General features: G+C 44.0%; 1 protein-coding gene across 3 annotated transcripts; it reads left to right on the top strand.

Moving 5' to 3' along the window:
• Positions 1-3: 3 nt before the first annotated feature.
• On the top strand, positions 4-18833 carry LOC143214983 (uncharacterized). Of its 3 annotated transcripts, XM_076436633.1 has the most exons (8): positions 4-162; positions 2561-2723; positions 2880-3425; positions 4274-4557; positions 17389-17596; positions 17680-17955; positions 18030-18438; positions 18518-18833. In XM_076436633.1, the coding sequence occupies exons 2-8, from the start codon at positions 2580-2582 to the stop codon at positions 18643-18645; spliced, it is 1995 nt and encodes a 664-aa protein (XP_076292748.1). In that variant the 5' UTR covers positions 4-162; positions 2561-2579; the 3' UTR covers positions 18646-18833. The 3 variants fall into 3 exon arrangements, with proteins under 3 accessions (XP_076292748.1, XP_076292747.1, XP_076292746.1); XM_076436632.1 differs by lacking the exons at positions 4-162; positions 2561-2723; positions 2880-3425; positions 4274-4557 and adding exons at positions 15054-15210; positions 15457-16618; positions 16685-16954; XM_076436631.1 differs by lacking the exons at positions 4-162; positions 2561-2723; positions 2880-3425; positions 4274-4557 and adding exons at positions 15054-15210; positions 15457-16954.
• The last annotated feature ends 102 nt before the right edge of the window (positions 18834-18935 follow it).

The following is an 18935-nucleotide window of genomic DNA, read 5'->3' as shown; positions in this document are numbered from 1 at the left end:
AGTTTCTGTTTTACTGGTTGGCGAAACTGATTCTCAAGTCGGAGTCGGAAAGGGACGCCGCTTTCCACTACCCAGTCTGTTTCGGTCCGCCATTTTTTACTTCGGGAAGCGTGTGATTTCGCGTCGTGTTTTATCGCGTTGTTTTACGGAAATACTGACTTGGTAAGTACTCGACCATTACTAAAATATTTCTCATGCTACGAGTTCTCATTTCGACGTAATACACACGAGTAAACAAGCGTCCGTATTCTAGAATTTGTTACGACATTGCTGCGTCGATATGCAGGCTATTCGGAGCACGCCATTTCGCGTCGCTCGGCTTTCCGGAAAGAAACATTTTTTCGGTATTTCGTTCTGCTTCTAGCTATATATGAAAATCGATCGGCATTCGTCCGTACGAAGCGAACGATATTCAAACGATTAACATCATTCACGAATTAGATCATACTTTGTGTCGTTCTATATACATCTTTCTTCGTCATACGTAAGTGATAACTGCAAAACTTGATTTTCGAGCGTCCTGTTAATTTTCCACGCTAGTTTCGCTATTCGCAATTCTGGCTATACATATTTCGAAAAATGCATCGATATACGTGTACGATTCGAAAAAACCGTTATCTTGCAGCTGTGGGTGCAGCCTATATCTATAAACTTTGTACTTGTTTGTAGCATTCCTGTATTGCGTATCTTGTTCTTGGCCTGTAATAATACAGAATTTTGCAACGCACCGGCAACCTTCCAATTATTTCTATGTAGTTCTCGTCGGGATAACTAAATTTTAAATGTTACTCCGATATTCACGCTTACGGACGAATAAACTTTTTAATTTACAACTTTCTAGCCAACGATCGGGATTTTGTATAGAACTGCATTTTATCGATAAATTGTTCGAAATCGTTCATTCTCATATCCAGCGTCATCGTTTGTTAGGATCAAAAACGCTAAGTGCCGGTAACCGGCTAGCATGACGACAGCAAGCGTGTCTGATACGTGTCACGATATTCGTCCATAGGATACAAGCTGCAAGCAGGTTTTACTTAAAAAGAACAAAACAAATGTTTGTATTGCGGTGATCGATGATGTTCGACGAACGGTAAATGTGGAACAGGAAATGTAAAGACGGATTCCCGCCCGATTGTATTCATGGCGTACGAAGCGCCACGAGTTTGTTGAACAGATTTCAAACGTTCGATCCGATTACGATTTCTTTGTATATAACATCGAATAGTTAGACTGCGGATCTTTATGCATTTATAGGAAAATTTTGTAGATTAAATTGTCAATATATGATTTCTCTATTGAAATCATTAAGCGGGGAAACAACATTCAATTTAGTTTCTGCTTCTTGCGATCGATGCAGGTAATTTTTATTTTGCACAAAGATCCGCAAACTACTAAATACTCATACTTATATCGTACGAGATATGATATCAGTTTTACATCGATAAAATTAAGAAAATCGTGTAAAATGGAAATATTTAAATATCTGGAAACAGGAAATATATGAGTTAGACTGCTTTCATAATTACGGGCAGATTACATGGGAAATAAAAGGAGACGTATGTACGGGATCGGATTTGGATCGAGTTAATTCTCGTCGGCGTCGCGTCGTCGTGTGGCGGCGTTCGTAGTTACTGCGGCTACTGTTGTCGCCACAGTCTGCGCAGGCGGACGCTGCGCGGCAAGACGCCATTGCTAGATTGCATTCTCTTGTGTAAAGTTGTTCGTGTGCATCTCGCGAGCGTATCGTCGGCATCTTTGGTAGATTTTCGGTGGAATAATTGGTTCGGTGCGATCATATTCGGCTAGTGCCGCGGAAAACAGTCTGGTGTGTGAACGGGAAGTGTGCGCACATCGGTTCACGGGGAAAACTTGATCGCCACACGCTTGGTAGAATTCGTGCGCCATTTCGACAAGGTCGGTACGCTCTCCGTACTGCGTGCTTTCACGGCGTACCGAATATTCGCGGTTCAACTACGCGTTTCCTCGTTTCGCGCGAATAAAAACCTTAGAATGGATTCATAAAGCTAGACGAATTCGGAGCTCCTATTTTTCGCATTCGTTTCGCCTTACGCGTCGAGCAATCAGGAATAATCCGGCGACCTTCGAAATTCGAAAATTTAGATCGTTAGCAAAATGGTGGAAGGAAGCGCTAGAGGGGGAACCTAAACAATCGCCGCGTCGCCATCGAGCATCCTTCGCGAATTCATCCGCGTCTCGGAAACGCTTGGACTTTCATTCTCGGAGTAAACATTTTCTAATAAATAAAGATTAGTCGGCGCGTGCTCGTACGCATATCAGCCACGTATCATGATGCGGCGTAGTTAGCGCTACAATGAAACGGAGTATTGAAGTAATGCGCGTCTCAGCACATTCCCTGTCCTGCGGATTGACCGGACTCTAGAAATTTGAATATATGTAAAACGTAAACGGGGAAAAAATGAACGAGCGTAACACCGTTTCGTATCATTGTTTATGTTTGTTTTTTTGTTCGCATCCGATTAAACACGAGTCAGTCGATAATGAATAATATGCGATGTGTTTTCTTTCTTGAAATTAGGTTCTAGAACGAGCCGAAAATGCCGGGTTTTAGTAGCGTTGGCACGTTTAAAATCTTCATCGGTAATTTAGCCGACAAGACGTCGAACGCTGACATTAAACCGTTGTTTGAAAAATACGGAAAGGTCATAGAATGCGACGTGGTCAAAAACTATGGATTTGTGGTGAGTTTCTTTTATTCCAATGTTTCTCTTCTTTTTTTTTTCGTTTGTTCATTCATTTTGTTCCGTGTTTCTTCCCATTCCGATTAGAGAGTAAGGTACAGAGAAATTGTTCGATATATCTTGTGTTTTAATGAAATCATGTGTTACTCGGAACAGCATATGGAGAACGAAGAGGCAGGTAGGAATGCAATTCAGAATCTGAACGGTCACGTGGTTCACGGTCAGCCGATCAAATGCGAGGCCGCAAAGAGTCGCAAGGGACCGAACACTCCCACGACCAAAATCTTTGTCGGCAATCTCACAGACAACACCAAGGCGCCGCAAGTGCGCGAACTTTTCGCCAAGTACGGCACAGTTGTAGAGTGCGATATCGTGAGAAATTACGGGTTCGTCCATCTAGAAGCAACAGGTGACGTCAATGACGCCATCAAGGAGTTGAACGGACAGATGGTGGACGGCCAACCGATGAAGGTTCAAATCTCCACCAGCAGAGTACGTCAGAGGCCAGGAATGGGTGATCCTGAACAATGCTACCGCTGCGGTCGCGGCGGTCACTGGTCCAAGGAATGCCCCAAGGGAGGAATGGGAGGAGGACCGGATAGGAACGGATACAGGGAACGAATGTTTGGACGCGACCCGTATCCTCCACCGCCGCCACCACCGTTCCTTCGGGACCGGCTAATGGGTGGTGGCCGCTTTGGAGTAAGTACCTCCGTTCGTTCGCTCCCAAGATGTTCCCTCTTTGTCCCAAACTATGGTATACATAACTCTCTCACGCGTCTTCCTCCATTAACTTCATCACAAATTCGTAACGCTGAACTTCATGTAAAGGGGAGACTGGTTTCCGATTGCGTCGATGCATTCGATAATGCAAAGACGTGGTTTTTCAGTAGTCAAAAGCGCTAGATAAAAATTACTGCTCGTAAACGTAAAATTAGGACTTCCGAGGGCGATCGCGGCCTACATTCATCTTTTATCTAGCGCTTTGGAGTACTGAGAAACCCCATCTTTGCATTATCGAGAAATGAGAATGCTTGCAATCCTGGAAACGAGTCTAACCACTTAATTCCACACCAATTCGAAAGTATCGTGTTTCGCCTGCACCCGGAAAGCTTGTTCGCCGCACTTTAACCAGAAAGGTAAGCGCGCACTTTGCGACCGAGTCGCAGATCGCTTCCGCTTTTTGTCCGCTTCTGTTTCACCGATCCGTATTAACGTACTTGTCCAAGATTAATTTGTACCGAATGATGTAAGCTAACCGAAAGATGATTTATTCCTTAACACCTTACGCCGATCAGCTTGATAACGAGTACGGATGGCAGAGGGCGATAAATTAATAATTTTTTACGGGATTGGTATGGAAGAGGCTATTTTTTTTTTGGTTGAAAGGAGTCGTGGAGAATTATAGGATCGGTAGGTAAAAAAGCGTGAACGTTAAAGCTGACGATTCTCGAGGGTTTTTCAGAAATGTATACCATGATGCGGGAGAGGGGTGGTTGTTTCGGTGTCAGACGATTGATAGCGACGCGTGGTTTTGTTTCCGTCAACAGGACTACGAAAGCTACTACGACAGGAGGGGCTTCGAGGACACGAGGGATCTCTACGAGAGGCGGTTTACGGGTATGACAGGGCCCTGTGACATGGGAAGTTCCATGTGCGGGCTTGACTTTCCACCAATGACAATGCCACCACTACCCCCAAGACGAGACCCAATGCCTCCTATGCCTCCTCTAGGTATGGGATCCATGCGCGACACTGGCTTCTCCCGTGGCAACGAGTACGGGATGTTCAGCCGCCGATCACCCCCTCCGAGTGGCAACAACGGCCGGTTCAGGTGAGTAGAGTCATCGTGTACCGACTGCCCATTCGTCCGACTTAACATTGTGAACGTTCCAGGCTGGATTAACAGCTCATGCGAATTGGGGTTCGGTGATTCGTCGACATAATACTTCTCTTTTACATACATGCATATAGACAATATTATTCTGTAATCGTACATTCTTCCTTTCTCGCAGATGATCGATATGTCATACATATCTATTGTTTTATATAGTTTTTTTAATTTTCTCTCGTTGCTTCTCTCTCTCGAGATCGATTATCTTTTCTTTCAATTCGGGGTTCTCTCTTTCGTGCTCGCGATGGAAAATTTATTTTACCAGACATTTGCCCTTACTCTCTCAATTTCTTTTTGTCTCTTCACTTTCACTCTGTCTATCTCTCGTATCTTTCTCTCCGTTTCTCTTTCTCTCTGCCTCTCTTGTATTTGATTTTTGGTCTGAGCCGTTATTACGTTCATACGCTGCTACTACTTTCTCTCCCTCCTTGTTCTATCTACATCTACGATTACATATTGCACGGTATACGTAATTTAGACGCGTACATAGCATGATATATAGTATTTTTGCCATACGAGTATCGTTTTTCTCTCTTTGTTCCGTTACTTAGTTGAAAAAGAAAGCGTATACACGCGCGCACACGTGTAATTACAGTAACTGGTTCTAATTTCTCCTTTTCTCTCTGTCTCTCTTTCTCGGTAAAACGAATTTTTGAGTACAAGTGTCGACCCGATGCCCACATGAGTGCAGAGTCTGCATAGTACAAATGTTATTATATGACGCTTGGACGTTTCTGTACATTCTAAATTTCAGTGCACCTCAGGCTGCGTACCATCTTTGTCCATGAATGCGGGCAACCCTAGAGAGACAGTCCCGGGCCAACGTACAAGTCGTGCAAGAGTAAGTCTTTGACCACTTTTGTTAGCGAGTAGTCATGCCTCGTTCTTGTCGCTGGCGCGTTTGTACATCGGGTGGCCGTTCTATATTTGTTTCTTGAAATAATCCGCCGATAAAAAAACAGAACGCAACGACCGATTGTCGTCTCGACAACGGCGGAGATAGAATGTTTGCGAAAGAGACGCAGCAACAAAATATAAATTTCCAATTCGACTATCTTTCGAACCGCATTCGAAGAGAGAGAAACCACACGACGATCAAAAGTTATCGCGTCGTGTGTGATTCGGGTCTCGACTGATCGTGCCTTGAACATGTCGACTGCTCTTCTAGGGATGTCCCTGTTCATAGACTCTCTTGATCCATGGCGTTAACTGCGAGATTGGCCTGTATGTCTCTCATGAATCCTTTGTGTTTCAAGCGCTCCCTATTACGTACATCACTCGACCGGGAGTGGCGCGGAGGCCTGGGATGAAGAAACGTTCCTAAGGAATGCGAACTAGATTTCTTGATCGCACTACCGCGAGCCAGGATATGCGATCTACAATTTAAAACGAACTCTCGGTACCGCTGTAGATAGAAACAAAAAAAAGCAAACACACAGAACAGAGAAAAACAAAAGGGCTGGCGCGAATTTCAGGAACGGCGCCTATCGATTGTCTTTGAAACGTCTCGTAAGTAGAAACCAGCTCTCCAGACGAATTGGACAGTAAGTCTTTTTTTTTGTATACCGGCGTTTCTAAGTAGATGTTAAGGCCAGTTTCATAGACACGCTATTTTTTCTCACACGAATCAATTAAAGAACGACCCGCCATTCGTTTCTCGCGTATGTTATATCGTATTCTAGAAATATATATATATATACAAGTATATATAGATACACGTAATATGTGTGTGTATATATATGTGTAAAGTTTGAACTACGACGATATATGATATATATCTCGTCGATTCTCGATCACGATTATTTGCGTACTGTTTATTTTTCCTTTAGTCAAGTCGTGAAACAAACGATTACGTTCTTCTAGCGTATGATAGATTTAGCGTCGCGTTGCATTAAGAAACCATTCTTCGGTCGTGCACCAGAGAAAAACACGAAGGAGAGTTAACGAAACACGCGTGCATACCATTTCAAGTATTATTGTGTCTGTTGAAAGTCGAAGAAAAATCACTGTCGATTCGATTAGCGCGTGTGTAAGAGCTTTCTCGGTCTATAGGAGTATATAAAACAATAGTTGTTTTCTCTTTCGAATTGTGCGCCAATTGTATTTATCGATTCCGTTAGCTATACACGCCTCGAGATTTCGGCATCGTCCGGTGCCGTCTCAAGCGAGAAATCATGTCGACCTCGAGATTCCGTTGAGCCGCTCGCGCTTTGAATTCCAAGATGAACTTGATCGATCCTAGAGATATTCCGTGAAACCGGCCCTCTCCAAATCATTCGAAACGAAAATAGAGAAAAAATATAGAAAGAAACAAAGGAAGAACGATTTTTTGATGATGCGAAGTTGATATCGTTGAACACAGAGCACACACACCGTACGCGTTGCGAGGCACGCGATCATCGTGTTAAAAAACATGTCCGGAGAAATTCGACGATCCATAGTTCTTGAAGCTGATTTCTACTCACGAGGTTCAAAGCTTTTCATGTATGTAAATCCATTCGCAAAAATACTTTCAAATAGAGAAACAAGAGTTGATTGAACTTCTCAATCGTTCTGAATACTTTGAATTTGTTGTTGCACGTTACCTTATTTATCCTACATGATCCCAGCCTGGGCTGCAAATGGCTCGTTCACGCTCTGATCACGAATTTATGATATATATATATTATATATATGTATATGAACATATATATATATGTATATATATATATATACGTCTCTGTCTGTCTCTCTTTTTCACTTCGAAATAAGTCGCATGTGTTAAGAATCCAGATTAACGCTGCCTGCCTCATATGACTGGGCCAACAAACGAACTGAACGAAATGAGATCAGTTGAGAAAAACAAAAGAGAAAGAAAACCGTATTATATGTTGTACTATGACACACGCGCGCGCATTTATTAATTCGCGACTCGTTTCTAGCGATTGTACCTCGCACCGAAATAAAGCGGACAGAAACACTCGTCGCTGCTTTGCACTCGAATTCCCTAGGCGTGTAAGTGAATAGGCAGTCAGGCAGGATAATAGGAAAGTGTAGGATGATAGTAACCGCCCTTGATCGCGCGGTTAAGGACTCCCGAACGATTTTCCATTCGCAAAAGGCCTCTCGAGGAAAAACCTTCCGTGAAAATCGATGTGTCTCGAACTGTTCTCCTCGAAAGTATTCTACGGTTCAGACTACGGCTACACGCGCTTTTCAAACCTCAGTGAAACCGTTCTCTCCGTGAAAACATGCGTGCTTAGGACTCCTCGAGATTCACCGATGTTGTTCTACGTTGTTCTGTCTTCTTCCGAAGCTCGCCACTCTGTTGAATGTGGTCGTTTCCCCAGTAGTCGTGCGTCGGTTGGGTTGGTTACGTCTTCCAGCGTCTCTCGAATCACCTGCCACGTGTTCAATGCCTATACGTTGCGTGGCGTTTCTTCTCGAGCGCGCACTCTGACCGCTCGATTGGAAACGCTTATGGCTTCTCTTTCTACTTCGTTCCAGACACCTTTCCAAAGTTGTGTGCACGCCGAGGCGCGTGTCGCGCGGAAATATCGAGCACCGAGAGCTATACCCGAGCACTTTGTGCGGCAGCACCGGCAAAGTCGAGTCCAACGAAAGTGTCAACTCTTTGCACTCGGAGCTGAACATTTCTGCCTGGAGTATTTTCATTCCTGATCCGATTTGTACGAATTCTATAAGTAGACAGCGGATTTTACGCTTGTATCAAAAACATGAACAGGTGCGATTTAGAACAGCAAAAAAACATTCGAGGAATTTTAAAATATTGTACTATTTTCAACCTATTGTATGTGTTAAGAAATTTCGCTCCGGTTTGTTGCAATTCAGGTGGGAAATTTTTATTTTGCATAAGGATCCGCTGTCTACCTATGAGTTTCTTGTAACTGTGAAAGTGGTCCAAGTAAACAAAAAACGAGTTCATCAGTTATTTCACATCACATTCTTTTAAACAAAATTAATTTTAACGATATTGCCAGGAATGAACCGTTAGATAGTGCTTGTTATTTCAACATTATAGAAATACACGAGTTAGACCACTTTCATAATTATGAGCACAATTAATCGTGTTATAGAATTGGGTGGACCGTGGTTGGCAATGTAGAGAATATTTTGAATAATACTATAGCAATCCGCGCAACGCCTCAGAGTCTCTATTCGAGTGCAAAGGGTTGTACTGTTCGTCGATGTCCCTCGTGGACCACGGTATCCCAACGATTCAATCTCGCTTTTCCAGATTACGACAGGCGGTCGACGATAATTTGAATAATTTGAGAACGGCGCCGAAGAAAGTTGGGAAACTGTGTGACGCTGTAATTCGCTGCTCGGTTCGTATCGCTCGGCTTTTAACGTAACACGCGCGCGATTAGAAAAATTGGAATCGGGGCGTTGGGTATATTGGAAAGTTGAAGAGCTGAAAGGTGCGCGACGCACGTCGACGGCTCGTGTCGCACAGCTTCCTCGACAGTCATATTAGGCAGCACGCGGCCATGATTAGTTGCACGTTGAATATACAGGGACTAATTCACAAAGTTAAGCCTTGGACAAGGGAGCAAGTACATGGTATATGTTGATCTGATCAATTCCGTAGACTCGATTATTTATTATATCGCTGTTTATAGTAGAGGCATGTACGAGGACTTCAGCCGAGATTCATTCGAAGAGCGTAGGTAAGTAGACGTGTACCGATGGGTCTCTCACGCACCAAGCCCAAATCGTTGAACGTTTACTGCGCGTGTTCGATTCTCTCTTTTATTTCTCTCCTATCTATCTCTTTTCTCTGTCTATCTCTGCCCCTCTTTCTCTCTTACTATCTCTCTCTCTCTTTCAAATTCTAACTCTTTAACTCTCACGGTCGCTCGTTGTTTGCGCATCGCCGTTGTCGAACCGCTCGTTTCGAGGGGAGAGAGGCTCCTACGCGCGCGATCGTTAGCGAGAAAAACGAGGAAGAAGCACTACTACTCTCTCACTTTTTCTCTTTTCTATCTCTCTCTCTCTCTCTCTTTCATTCTCTCTCTGTCTCCGTGTTTAAGAAAGAAAGAAAGTTAGTTCGATCCACACCTCCGTTTGCTCTTTTCACGAATCCTCCCGACGACAAATTTTTCCTTGATATATTCATCCACAGCTTGTGTTTTCTTTGTTATATACACAACACTCTCCGCACTCCATTTTGGTATACATTCTCCCTCCGTTGATCGGTACAGTGTAACTTTTGATTTCTTTCTTTTCACAGTGGCATCCCTGTCTACTTACCTACTACCACCTACCGCCCCCTCAGTATCTCACCACCAGTTGCTCCCCACTTCTTAGCCCGTGTTTAAAGCAAAAAAAAAAAAGAAATGAAACGAACGAAAGCAGAGACGAACGACAATATAACACACGTTCGTGTACCTCCTTCGATCTCGTGTAACTGACGTGTGGCTGCTTCTCATTTTGGTTACCAGACCGGGATTACGAGGGCCATCGCCGTCGCGCCGGTTCGCACCATACTAAATCGTCGCGTCGGGATCGGTCTGTGTCGGTCTGTCTGTCTGTCGTCGTCCTCCTCCTCGTCGTCGTCGTCGTCGTCCTCGTCGTCGTCGTCGTCGTCGAAGTCTGTCGAGTCTGTCTATCGCTAGCAGGAAGCCTCGGGACCGAGATACTCTTGGCCGTCTGTCGATCTACACGCGCGAAGATCCACCATATACGCTCGCCCGATCGTTCTATCGGAAATAAGCACACATGTAACGATCCTCTAACGTTCGTCCTCGATCCGTAGACGAACCGCAAAAATCGAAACCCAGAAAACCCGCCGTACGCCGGACGAGACGCTTTTTTAAAAAAAAAGAAACAATTAATCGAGAATTCGCTCGCCTCGCCTGCTCCTTTCTTTGACCGCGGTCCGGTGTCTCTCTATCTCTCTGATCCAGCCTTTCCGGAATCTACTCACGAACTCTTCGTTTCCCTGTACCGCGTCCCGTAGACGAATTATCGCCGCAATTAGTCTTACCGCATCGCCGAGGACGAGACGCGCCGTTTCTTCTCGATGTAATAACGAGATCACGATCTACATCGGCATCCTCCTACCGAGAGAATCCTTCGAGAGTTCGCTTTTCGAGATCGGACCACCACCCGTCGCGACCAGTTCTCGCGTCCGCCAACAAGCATCAATGAGAATCTTCTCGCTGTGAATTTTTGAAGGCCAACGCTCGAACGAATGCTTCGGTAGGACGATGCTTTTGGCGACTATATATATATATACATACATATATATGAATATGTACACTCTGTGCTCTGCTGTTTCTCCCCCTCACACGCCGTTTCTACGTGACGATGACGATACGCGCGCGCGTCCGCTTCCATTCGGTCGCGAGCCCGAGACACTCGGATGTGCGCGCCAATGTAACGCGAGAATCGTCGCGAGTTTTCGCGGTGAAATCGGACTCGTAGTCGCAGCCGCGGAGCATCGTGTGAAAAAAAGAAAACAAAAAGAAGAGTAAAATCCCTTACCCTTTACCTCCTTCGTTGACACTCGAGTCTCGCGTTAGAGAGTAGATTTCCGTAGGCAGCAGTCTGTTGCTCGAGCAACGGACCTCTACCGTGATATATATGCGTCCGTCTTTAAAAGTATTGTAACACGAGATTCGTTTCGGACGTGTAGATGTGCGTGTTTTTTTCGAAGGCGTCGACGATTTCGAAGCAGCAATGAGAACAGGGACGGTCGATTGCGCGCGTGATCGGTGGAGACCGCAGAACAACCCTCTTTCGCTCTTCCTGTTGATCCCGATTTCGGACACCTTCCGCGAACGCCACGGAACCACGAGAAAACAAAAATCGCGCGCTCCGTCGTGTGTCGGACAAAAATATTTCTCGAAAAAACTTGGTCGTTTCACCGATCGTGTCGTCGTCGTCGTCGCCGCCGCTGTCATCGCCGCCGCGACTGAACTCTAGCGATTTATTTATAACCACGCGTGAACGAGAAGTCAAAGAGAAAGCTTTACAGTGACATGAATCGTGCACAGCAATTCGCAGATCTTTTTCATTCGAGACGAGAAAAGCGTACCGGGTTCGACTGTCCGAATCGTTCCGCCAATCACATGAACAACAACAAAATTGAGACAAAATAATAAGTAATGCTTAAGGGTTTGAGAAAAGAGTTTCTTCTCTCTTTTTTTTTTGTCTTTTTTTTCTCTCTCCCGAGATACTTATAGATACTCGTAGGAACGATGATGCGTCGATTCTGTATGGGAACCTGAGCGGGTCGTGCGAACATTATATCGTTAGCCTGTAGTACACGTAACAATACCGTTTTATTAACACATTAGGATTAATTGACGTAAAAGAGAAAACAACAAAAACGAAGGATTTAAGCAGAAAAGGAATTACCGAGAAACGAATTGCGGTAGATCCGATAAAGAGAGTGCGTTCCGTTTAAGCTTGTACGTACCGTAATCGATAACGACGGATCGCCGTTATCCTTCCGATTTTTTTCGTTCCGATCAAACCTTTGGCGCGCGAACATGTTTTTCGTCACCACTCTTTTTCTGAACTTCACACACACACACACACACAGAGATACGTACACACACACAAAACACACTCCCTTTTTATTCTTCCCCCGCCGCAAATGGATTTTCCTACTTGTTTCGTTGATAAGACACACCCGCGTTTTCAAATGATAATTATATTAATAATGGTAATCGTAATGATAATGGATTAAAGACAAACGAATATGTAATAACAAATGTACTTGTGGAATTCACAAAACAAAAAATACGGCGTTTTGCGTGTTCTTTAATTCTATGCATCACCGTCACCGCTTTTCTCGCCGCTATCCGGTCCACCCCTTTTCTGTCTATCTCTCTCTCTCTGTCTGTCTCTCTTTAAACACCCGTCAAATTCCAATCACGCGAGTAGAAAAAAAAGAATCGCGTGTACGTTTCGCGCGATAGTCGTGATCGCACGTTTCACTGGCTTCCTGCGTGTCGCGGATGATCTATGAACGCGCGTCCCTGCATCCTCGATATATCCACCCGAAATCAAAGTCTTTCTTCTCTTCCGTCCCTACACACAATCTCTCTAATTTTATTTCTCTCTATCTACTCGAAACAAACCGAACCGCTGTTCGTTCGGAAACCTCTCGACATGTCTTCCTCGTCCGATCTGTTCTCTCCATCGAGCTTGGCCCGCCTTTTTTATTCGAAGCAATTTCTTTCAAGGGGTGGGGGAATGGTGAAGCGAAGGAGACTTCGTACACAATGCTTAGAACCACACGAGTATTCTGTTTGCCATTGAAACCTTGCTCCTTTGTCACCGGTGTTAGAGACCGAGACGAGTCGGATTGGCTCTTACTCTATCTCGCGCGAGTCCGCTTCAAAATTAGACTAGGAAGTTAAGAATAAGCTTTTCGCTCTGTCCAAGAGTTCGAGGGTGATTTGTAGCAGCGCGCGGGTGTACGCGCGCGCGACGACGATATTTAATAACATGTCGAAAAAAAACTCTATAGATCGATCGACGCTGGAATCGCTTGACCTTTATTTCGACAGTTGCGTCCTTCGCTAGGCTTGTCTGTTTTCGATGTTGCAAGTGAGCGAGCGTGGACGCACCCCGGCCGAGGAAAAGAAGGAACTCCGATCCGAGAAATTCTCTTTTTTTCCGCGGTCCGGCCGTAAAGAACAAGAGTTAACAAAAAAAAAAACTGTGTGGAGAACGGAGGAAACACGCTTTGGGTCCTCGCGAGCACGGAAACCGCGAACCGCGGGCGAGTTCTCTAGACGCGGGTGAGAAAAGAAACGGAAACTGTAACGTCGTCGATGGACGGAGTTGACGGATATTTTTTTTCCTTGTTCGACACTGCTTTCTTGTTCCCTGTTCCGGCGATAGGCAACACACGCGCCGAGTACATAGTTTCGCTCGTCGTAACGTAGATGCGCGTTGCGCGTCTATATACGTCCCAGCGTTACGTAATTAGGAGGCCGAAGCGCGTCAAAGCAGATTTTCGGTGACACGGGCTGCTCTCGTCTAGAACCGGACACGGAATCCGCACGAGAATGAATTTGAGAGAAAAGACGGCCGAGAACGGACTGTTGTAGCCACGGGATTAGAGCACGCATAGAGCCGTACACGTGTTGTAGGCGGTGCGAGAGTTGAATGGAGATCGCACATCACACGCCTCGTTCGCCGAATTGTTCGTCGCCACGGTTCGCGACGTGATACTACGTCTGCTAATCGTATACGAGTACGCCGATTACTTTCGAAGATCTTGCGGTTACTGCCGGACAAAAAAAAATGTGCGTGCGTAAATCCACGGTGATATGCACAGTACACACGCAGAGCCAGTTCTTGGTAGACTCTCGATCCGAACATGTATATTTCGAAGCCGTTGCCAACCGGTCATGTGCAAATGCGTGGTCGTCGGTTGTACGTGGGGACATGCTTTCATATATACATATACACATATCTATATATATATACATATATGTATGTATATATATATACGTATGTATGGTACATAAAGCGTTCAAAATATATGTATGTGTGTGTATATATACATATGTGTATCGAGAAAAGCTTCTACGCCGACGAGAACGAGAACTATTAGCTCGCAGATCGGGACGCACGCCTCCTCCGGACCCCCGCAAGCACGTCGTATAAACAAACGAACGCACTCACGCACGCACGCACGAACGAACTAACGAACGAACGAGTCCCTCGGACAGAGCCGTCTCTCCTCACCGATATCATAGAAAAACGTGGAACGTGGAACGTGGATCGGTCGACGGCCGATAAACGGATGAGATACGCGACTTTCGAGAGACGAGAACACGGGTCGCATAGCGAACCGGAAGAGTATCGGCGGAAAACGAACGTAGAACACGGAAACGGAAAAAAAACGAAACGCAGGAATAATGTATATATATATGTATATATATATAAAAAAAAAAACAGTACAGTATAATAAAAGAGACCGACCGGTAGACACGCAATCGGGACCGGGACAACGACACGGTGTATCCTCTCTGTATAAATGCGTGCGTGAGCACCGAGATATAGAGCATATAACAAAAAAAACAGTCAAAGTATATAGTCTCTGCACAGAACCGGGACCGGGACGTGTGTTTGAATCCTGTTCAGAACGTTGCGCGACGATATAGAGAAAAACGTTGCCTCTCGCGCCGTCGGGTGGTCGTCGTCGGTTGCCAATTACCAAAAAAAAAAAAAAAATAGAGAGACACGCGCCACATGGAAATCTAAAAAGACACAATGCGTATTGTAATGTGATGTATGATATAGGACACGATAACCTCTACCCCCCAACAAGCGTGCTTCTGGACAATCTTGGAAGGAGCTGCTCTGGGCTTGATGATGTTCCACGAGTACGCAGAACAGAGTGAGAGGGTTGAGAGAGGTCCAACTGTGTGTCCGGTCCCGTCCCGTACCCGTCATGACGGCGAGAGGTAATATTGTCGGCCAGGTGCAGAGCAGAGGGATTCTCTGTGTGTTCCGTTGACAAGGCACAACGGCGACAAGCGCCACGACACACACACACACGCACAGACGCTGTTGCAGCCAACGCAGAGACGTACGAGCTGCGCAAGACCACGTCGTACCAAGGCAAGTCCATCACATCACAGCCTCTCAGTAATCAATCGTCAATTCTGAAATATCTCTCTCTCTCTCTTCTCTCTCTCTGTCTCTGCGTGTAAAAGAAAAACAAGTCGAGAAACGAAAAAAAAAAATACACGTGTTCTCCCTAATAACTCTGACACTGACGGGCATTACCATTTCTCTCTCGCAATTCTCAGTTTATTCTTCTACGAGCCGGCGAACGCGCTTTGAGAGCCATGTTTTCTTTCCCAGGAGATGCGGCTAGAGCGCGCGCACACACACACGCACGCATCCGCATTGCGAGGAAGTTCGTATGTGCCGATTATAGGTGTGCGTCCAGACTAAACTGCTTCCTCTAACATTGGCAATGGCGAGAGAGAGACGCTGCTGCGCAACATTTCACACTCCCCGATACTTCTTCTCTATATCGCCTATAACGATTGGGATTTTCTAATGTCTTTCTCAGCTGTGTCGGGATAAAAAAAAAAAGAAACAAGGAAGGTATCGTAAAAAAGAAAAGAAAAAACGAATACTTCTTTCTTTATCTTTGTCTGTCTTTCTGTCTGTCTGTCTCTTCTCCACGCAGAAATCCATCCATATTCTCTCTCCTCTGTTTCCGGTCGCATTTCTTTTTTCTCTCTCTCCAGTTCATCGATCCGAAATAAGCGCGCGCGCGCGCCGCCTCGATGGATTATGCGCGCGCTGTTCCAATCGAATTCGCGCGGGAATCGCTCCGGCGCTTTTACGCCCGTCGATCTTTCTGTCGTTCGGAACAGTTTTCTTGGTTTTTTTCTCTTATTCGAATGTTCCGCGTTGTCTGCTTTCTTTTCGCGCGGACTCGAAAAGAAATAATCGGACGGACTGTACATATAGTTGATGTACAGCGGTAAGTAACGCGCGCAAAACCGTCAGGTAAAGTATTACACGGAGGAGAGTTTGCGTCGTGTATGCGGAGATTTTCGCTCTGGGATATTACAACGAAAGAAATTTAGCATTTTCACGTCGGTCGAAAAACTGTGAGAGAACGAGACGACATTCTGATTTGTAAATAAACTGATGTTGCGAGTAAACACGAGATGTGCTGTATTTTTTATTAAAAGTATATCGCTCGAAAGGTCATTCCTATCTTTTTTTTTATACCATTAAGATGTTGTTCGTTGCGTTTTATTATTTCAAGGACTCGAATCTCGCGAGGTTAATTTATTCCAGTTGGGTTTTTCCTCGTTGATACGATGAATCGCATTAAACCTGTTCGATTAATTGCAAGTTATTATTGAGCCGTGCAAATATCGGTAAACGTTCGTAAGAAGACGCGCAAGTTCTTCGGTGCAAGACTCTCCGTGCATTACGGCATACAGTGTTGGACAAAAATAAACTATGCAAACAATATGGTTCTGCTTTTGTGCGTAATCAGGTAAGATATTGTTAACAGGCATTCATACAAAATATAGAGGATCGTTGAAAAAACATTTATATTCAGGGTTGTGTAGCGTGCCGATACTTTTGTCCATCACTGTACATTATCGTGAGATAATATTCCGTGGGATTTAGCAACAATCGAAGCGATAACATTCTGATGTAAAAGACCACTGAAAAATCCACGTGATGTCACTTGACCCTGTGTCGTAAAGGAAGGAACCGTATTGCTGTGAAATATCAGTGGTGAATCGTCGCCATTCGTGCACAGTACCTGTGGAACTCTTTTATTTCCAGTAACGAAAAAAACTGTAAAAATGGCGCAGGACTTACGGTAATCATTTTACAATTACGAATAATTGTTGTTCATTTGTTTTCGAGTCGAGTTAACGATATCTTGATGCATGTTAGAGGTTATGTTCGTCTGTGATCATGTGCTCGGAGGAACGTGCGAAAAATTTGGTTATGTTTTACGTTTTTTAAAAATAATGTATTCGCGACGTGCGGTTAGACATGAAAGTATAATTCGTAAAAATGTCTATAATTTCAATGACGTACGAGTCGTTACTTCTAAATAATTATCACTTTCCTTCAAAATGTTGACTGTATGATGGAAGAAACGATGCGGGTTATGTAACGCTCAGGATTGGAGCAGGAGAATAGGGAACCCGTTTCTCAAAAGTTCTTGAAATTCGTTTACGTGCTAATGAAATAATCTGCTGTAACAGTTACATGTTCGATTGCTGTAATAATTTCGATGTATTTCAGAGAGGGTCTCCTACTGGGCATGGGCAATCCTCTTCTTGATATTTCAGCGATCGTAGATAGCGATTTTTTAAAAAAGTACGACTTGAAGTCGAACAACGCAATTCTCGCTGAAGAGAAACACAAACCCATGTACGATGAATTAATAGAAAAATACAATGCAGACTTTATTGCTGGTGGTTCTGTGCAGAACACTATGAGGGTGGCACAAGTAAATTCATTAAAATATAGTGGACTATTTATAAATGTTGTACCAAGTTTCGTACACCAATAAATCTATGCAATCTTGTTTAGTGGTTTCTGGACAAGCCAAAAGTGGCCACATACATGGGTTGCGTGGGAACAGACAAGTATTCGAAAATTTTAGAAGACAGAGCACAGGCAGATGGCTTGAACGTACGCTACCAGTACACCAATAAAGAATCCACAGGTACCTGCGCAGTTCTGATAACTGGAAACGAGAGATCTTTATGCGCCAACTTAGCAGCTGCCAATTGCTTTTCATACTCTCATATAGAGGAAGTAGAAAACAAAGATCTTATAAATGCAGCTGAATATATTTATGTGTCTGTACGTTAGCAAAGACTTCAAATCATATATTTGAACTACTATTATCAAGTTATTTATTTAACTTCAAATTGTAGGGGTTCTTCTTAACTGTGAGTCCAGAGACCATTCAAGCGGTAGCTAACCACGCTAATGAAAATAATAAAATGTTCATGATGAATCTTAGCGCACCATTTTTGTGCGAATTCTATCAAAAACCCATGCTGGCGGCTCTCCCATATGTTGATATTTTATTTGGTAACGAATCAGAGGCAGAGGCCTTCGCGAAAGTCAATGATTTTCAAACCACAGATAGGAAAGAGATCGCATTAAAATTATGTCAAATGGAGAAAGTGAATGAGAAGAGGCCAAGAATTGTTGTGATAACACAAGGTGCTGATAAAGTGTTGCTGGCCAAAGAAAATAGTGTAATAGAGTATCCTACTACGAGGATACCATTGGAAAAAATTGTAGATACCAATTGTGCAGGAGATGCTTTTGTAGGAGGTAGATTTCCATTGTCTTTACATTTAACACTAAGCTGGAAATTCTCTCAATGGCGTTAACAAATATTTATGCATTTTAGGTTTCTTGGCACAACTTATACAAGGTAAAAGCATAGATATCTGCATAAAATGTGCAGTATGGGCTGCAACCCAAATCATACAAAGATCTGGGTGTACTTACGAAGGGAAGCCCAATTTTACTCCCTGATAATTCTTAATCTATTAGTAATTGTGAATTACGTACTTAATAAATGGTTTATCACTTTTTACCCTGATTTCCTTAATCACTGAACAGTTTCATTAGATGTATTTGGGAGTGCTATTATTTTTATATTTTACTTGTACACGATCGACTTTTGTCAACGATATATTCTAATAAAAATTAATGCAGACAGGCGAATCTATTTTATTTTAGCGTGTATGCATTATAGTGTACGTAACGTTTGCGTATTTTTGTTTTTTCGACAATTGATGAAACATCATTTAATCACTCGTACT

Source organism: Lasioglossum baleicum, chromosome 13, assembly GCF_051020765.1.
Source record: "Lasioglossum baleicum chromosome 13, iyLasBale1, whole genome shotgun sequence".
NCBI classification, from domain to species: domain Eukaryota; kingdom Metazoa; phylum Arthropoda; class Insecta; order Hymenoptera; family Halictidae; genus Lasioglossum; species Lasioglossum baleicum.
This window is presented reverse-complemented; position numbering and strand designations above follow the sequence as displayed.

Bases quoted from the DNA above. Each gene is read 5' to 3' on its own strand.
- LOC143214983 (XM_076436633.1), top strand. From the start codon at position 2,580: ATGCCGGGTTTTAGTAGCGTTGGCACGTTTAAAATCTTCATCGGTAAT. The intron at 2,724-2,879 runs GTGAGTTTCTTT...TACTCGGAACAG, and splicing joins TCAAAAACTATGGATTTGTG to CATATGGAGAACGAAGAGGC. The intron at 17,597-17,679 runs GTAAATTCATTA...AATCTTGTTTAG, and splicing joins ACACTATGAGGGTGGCACAA to TGGTTTCTGGACAAGCCAAA.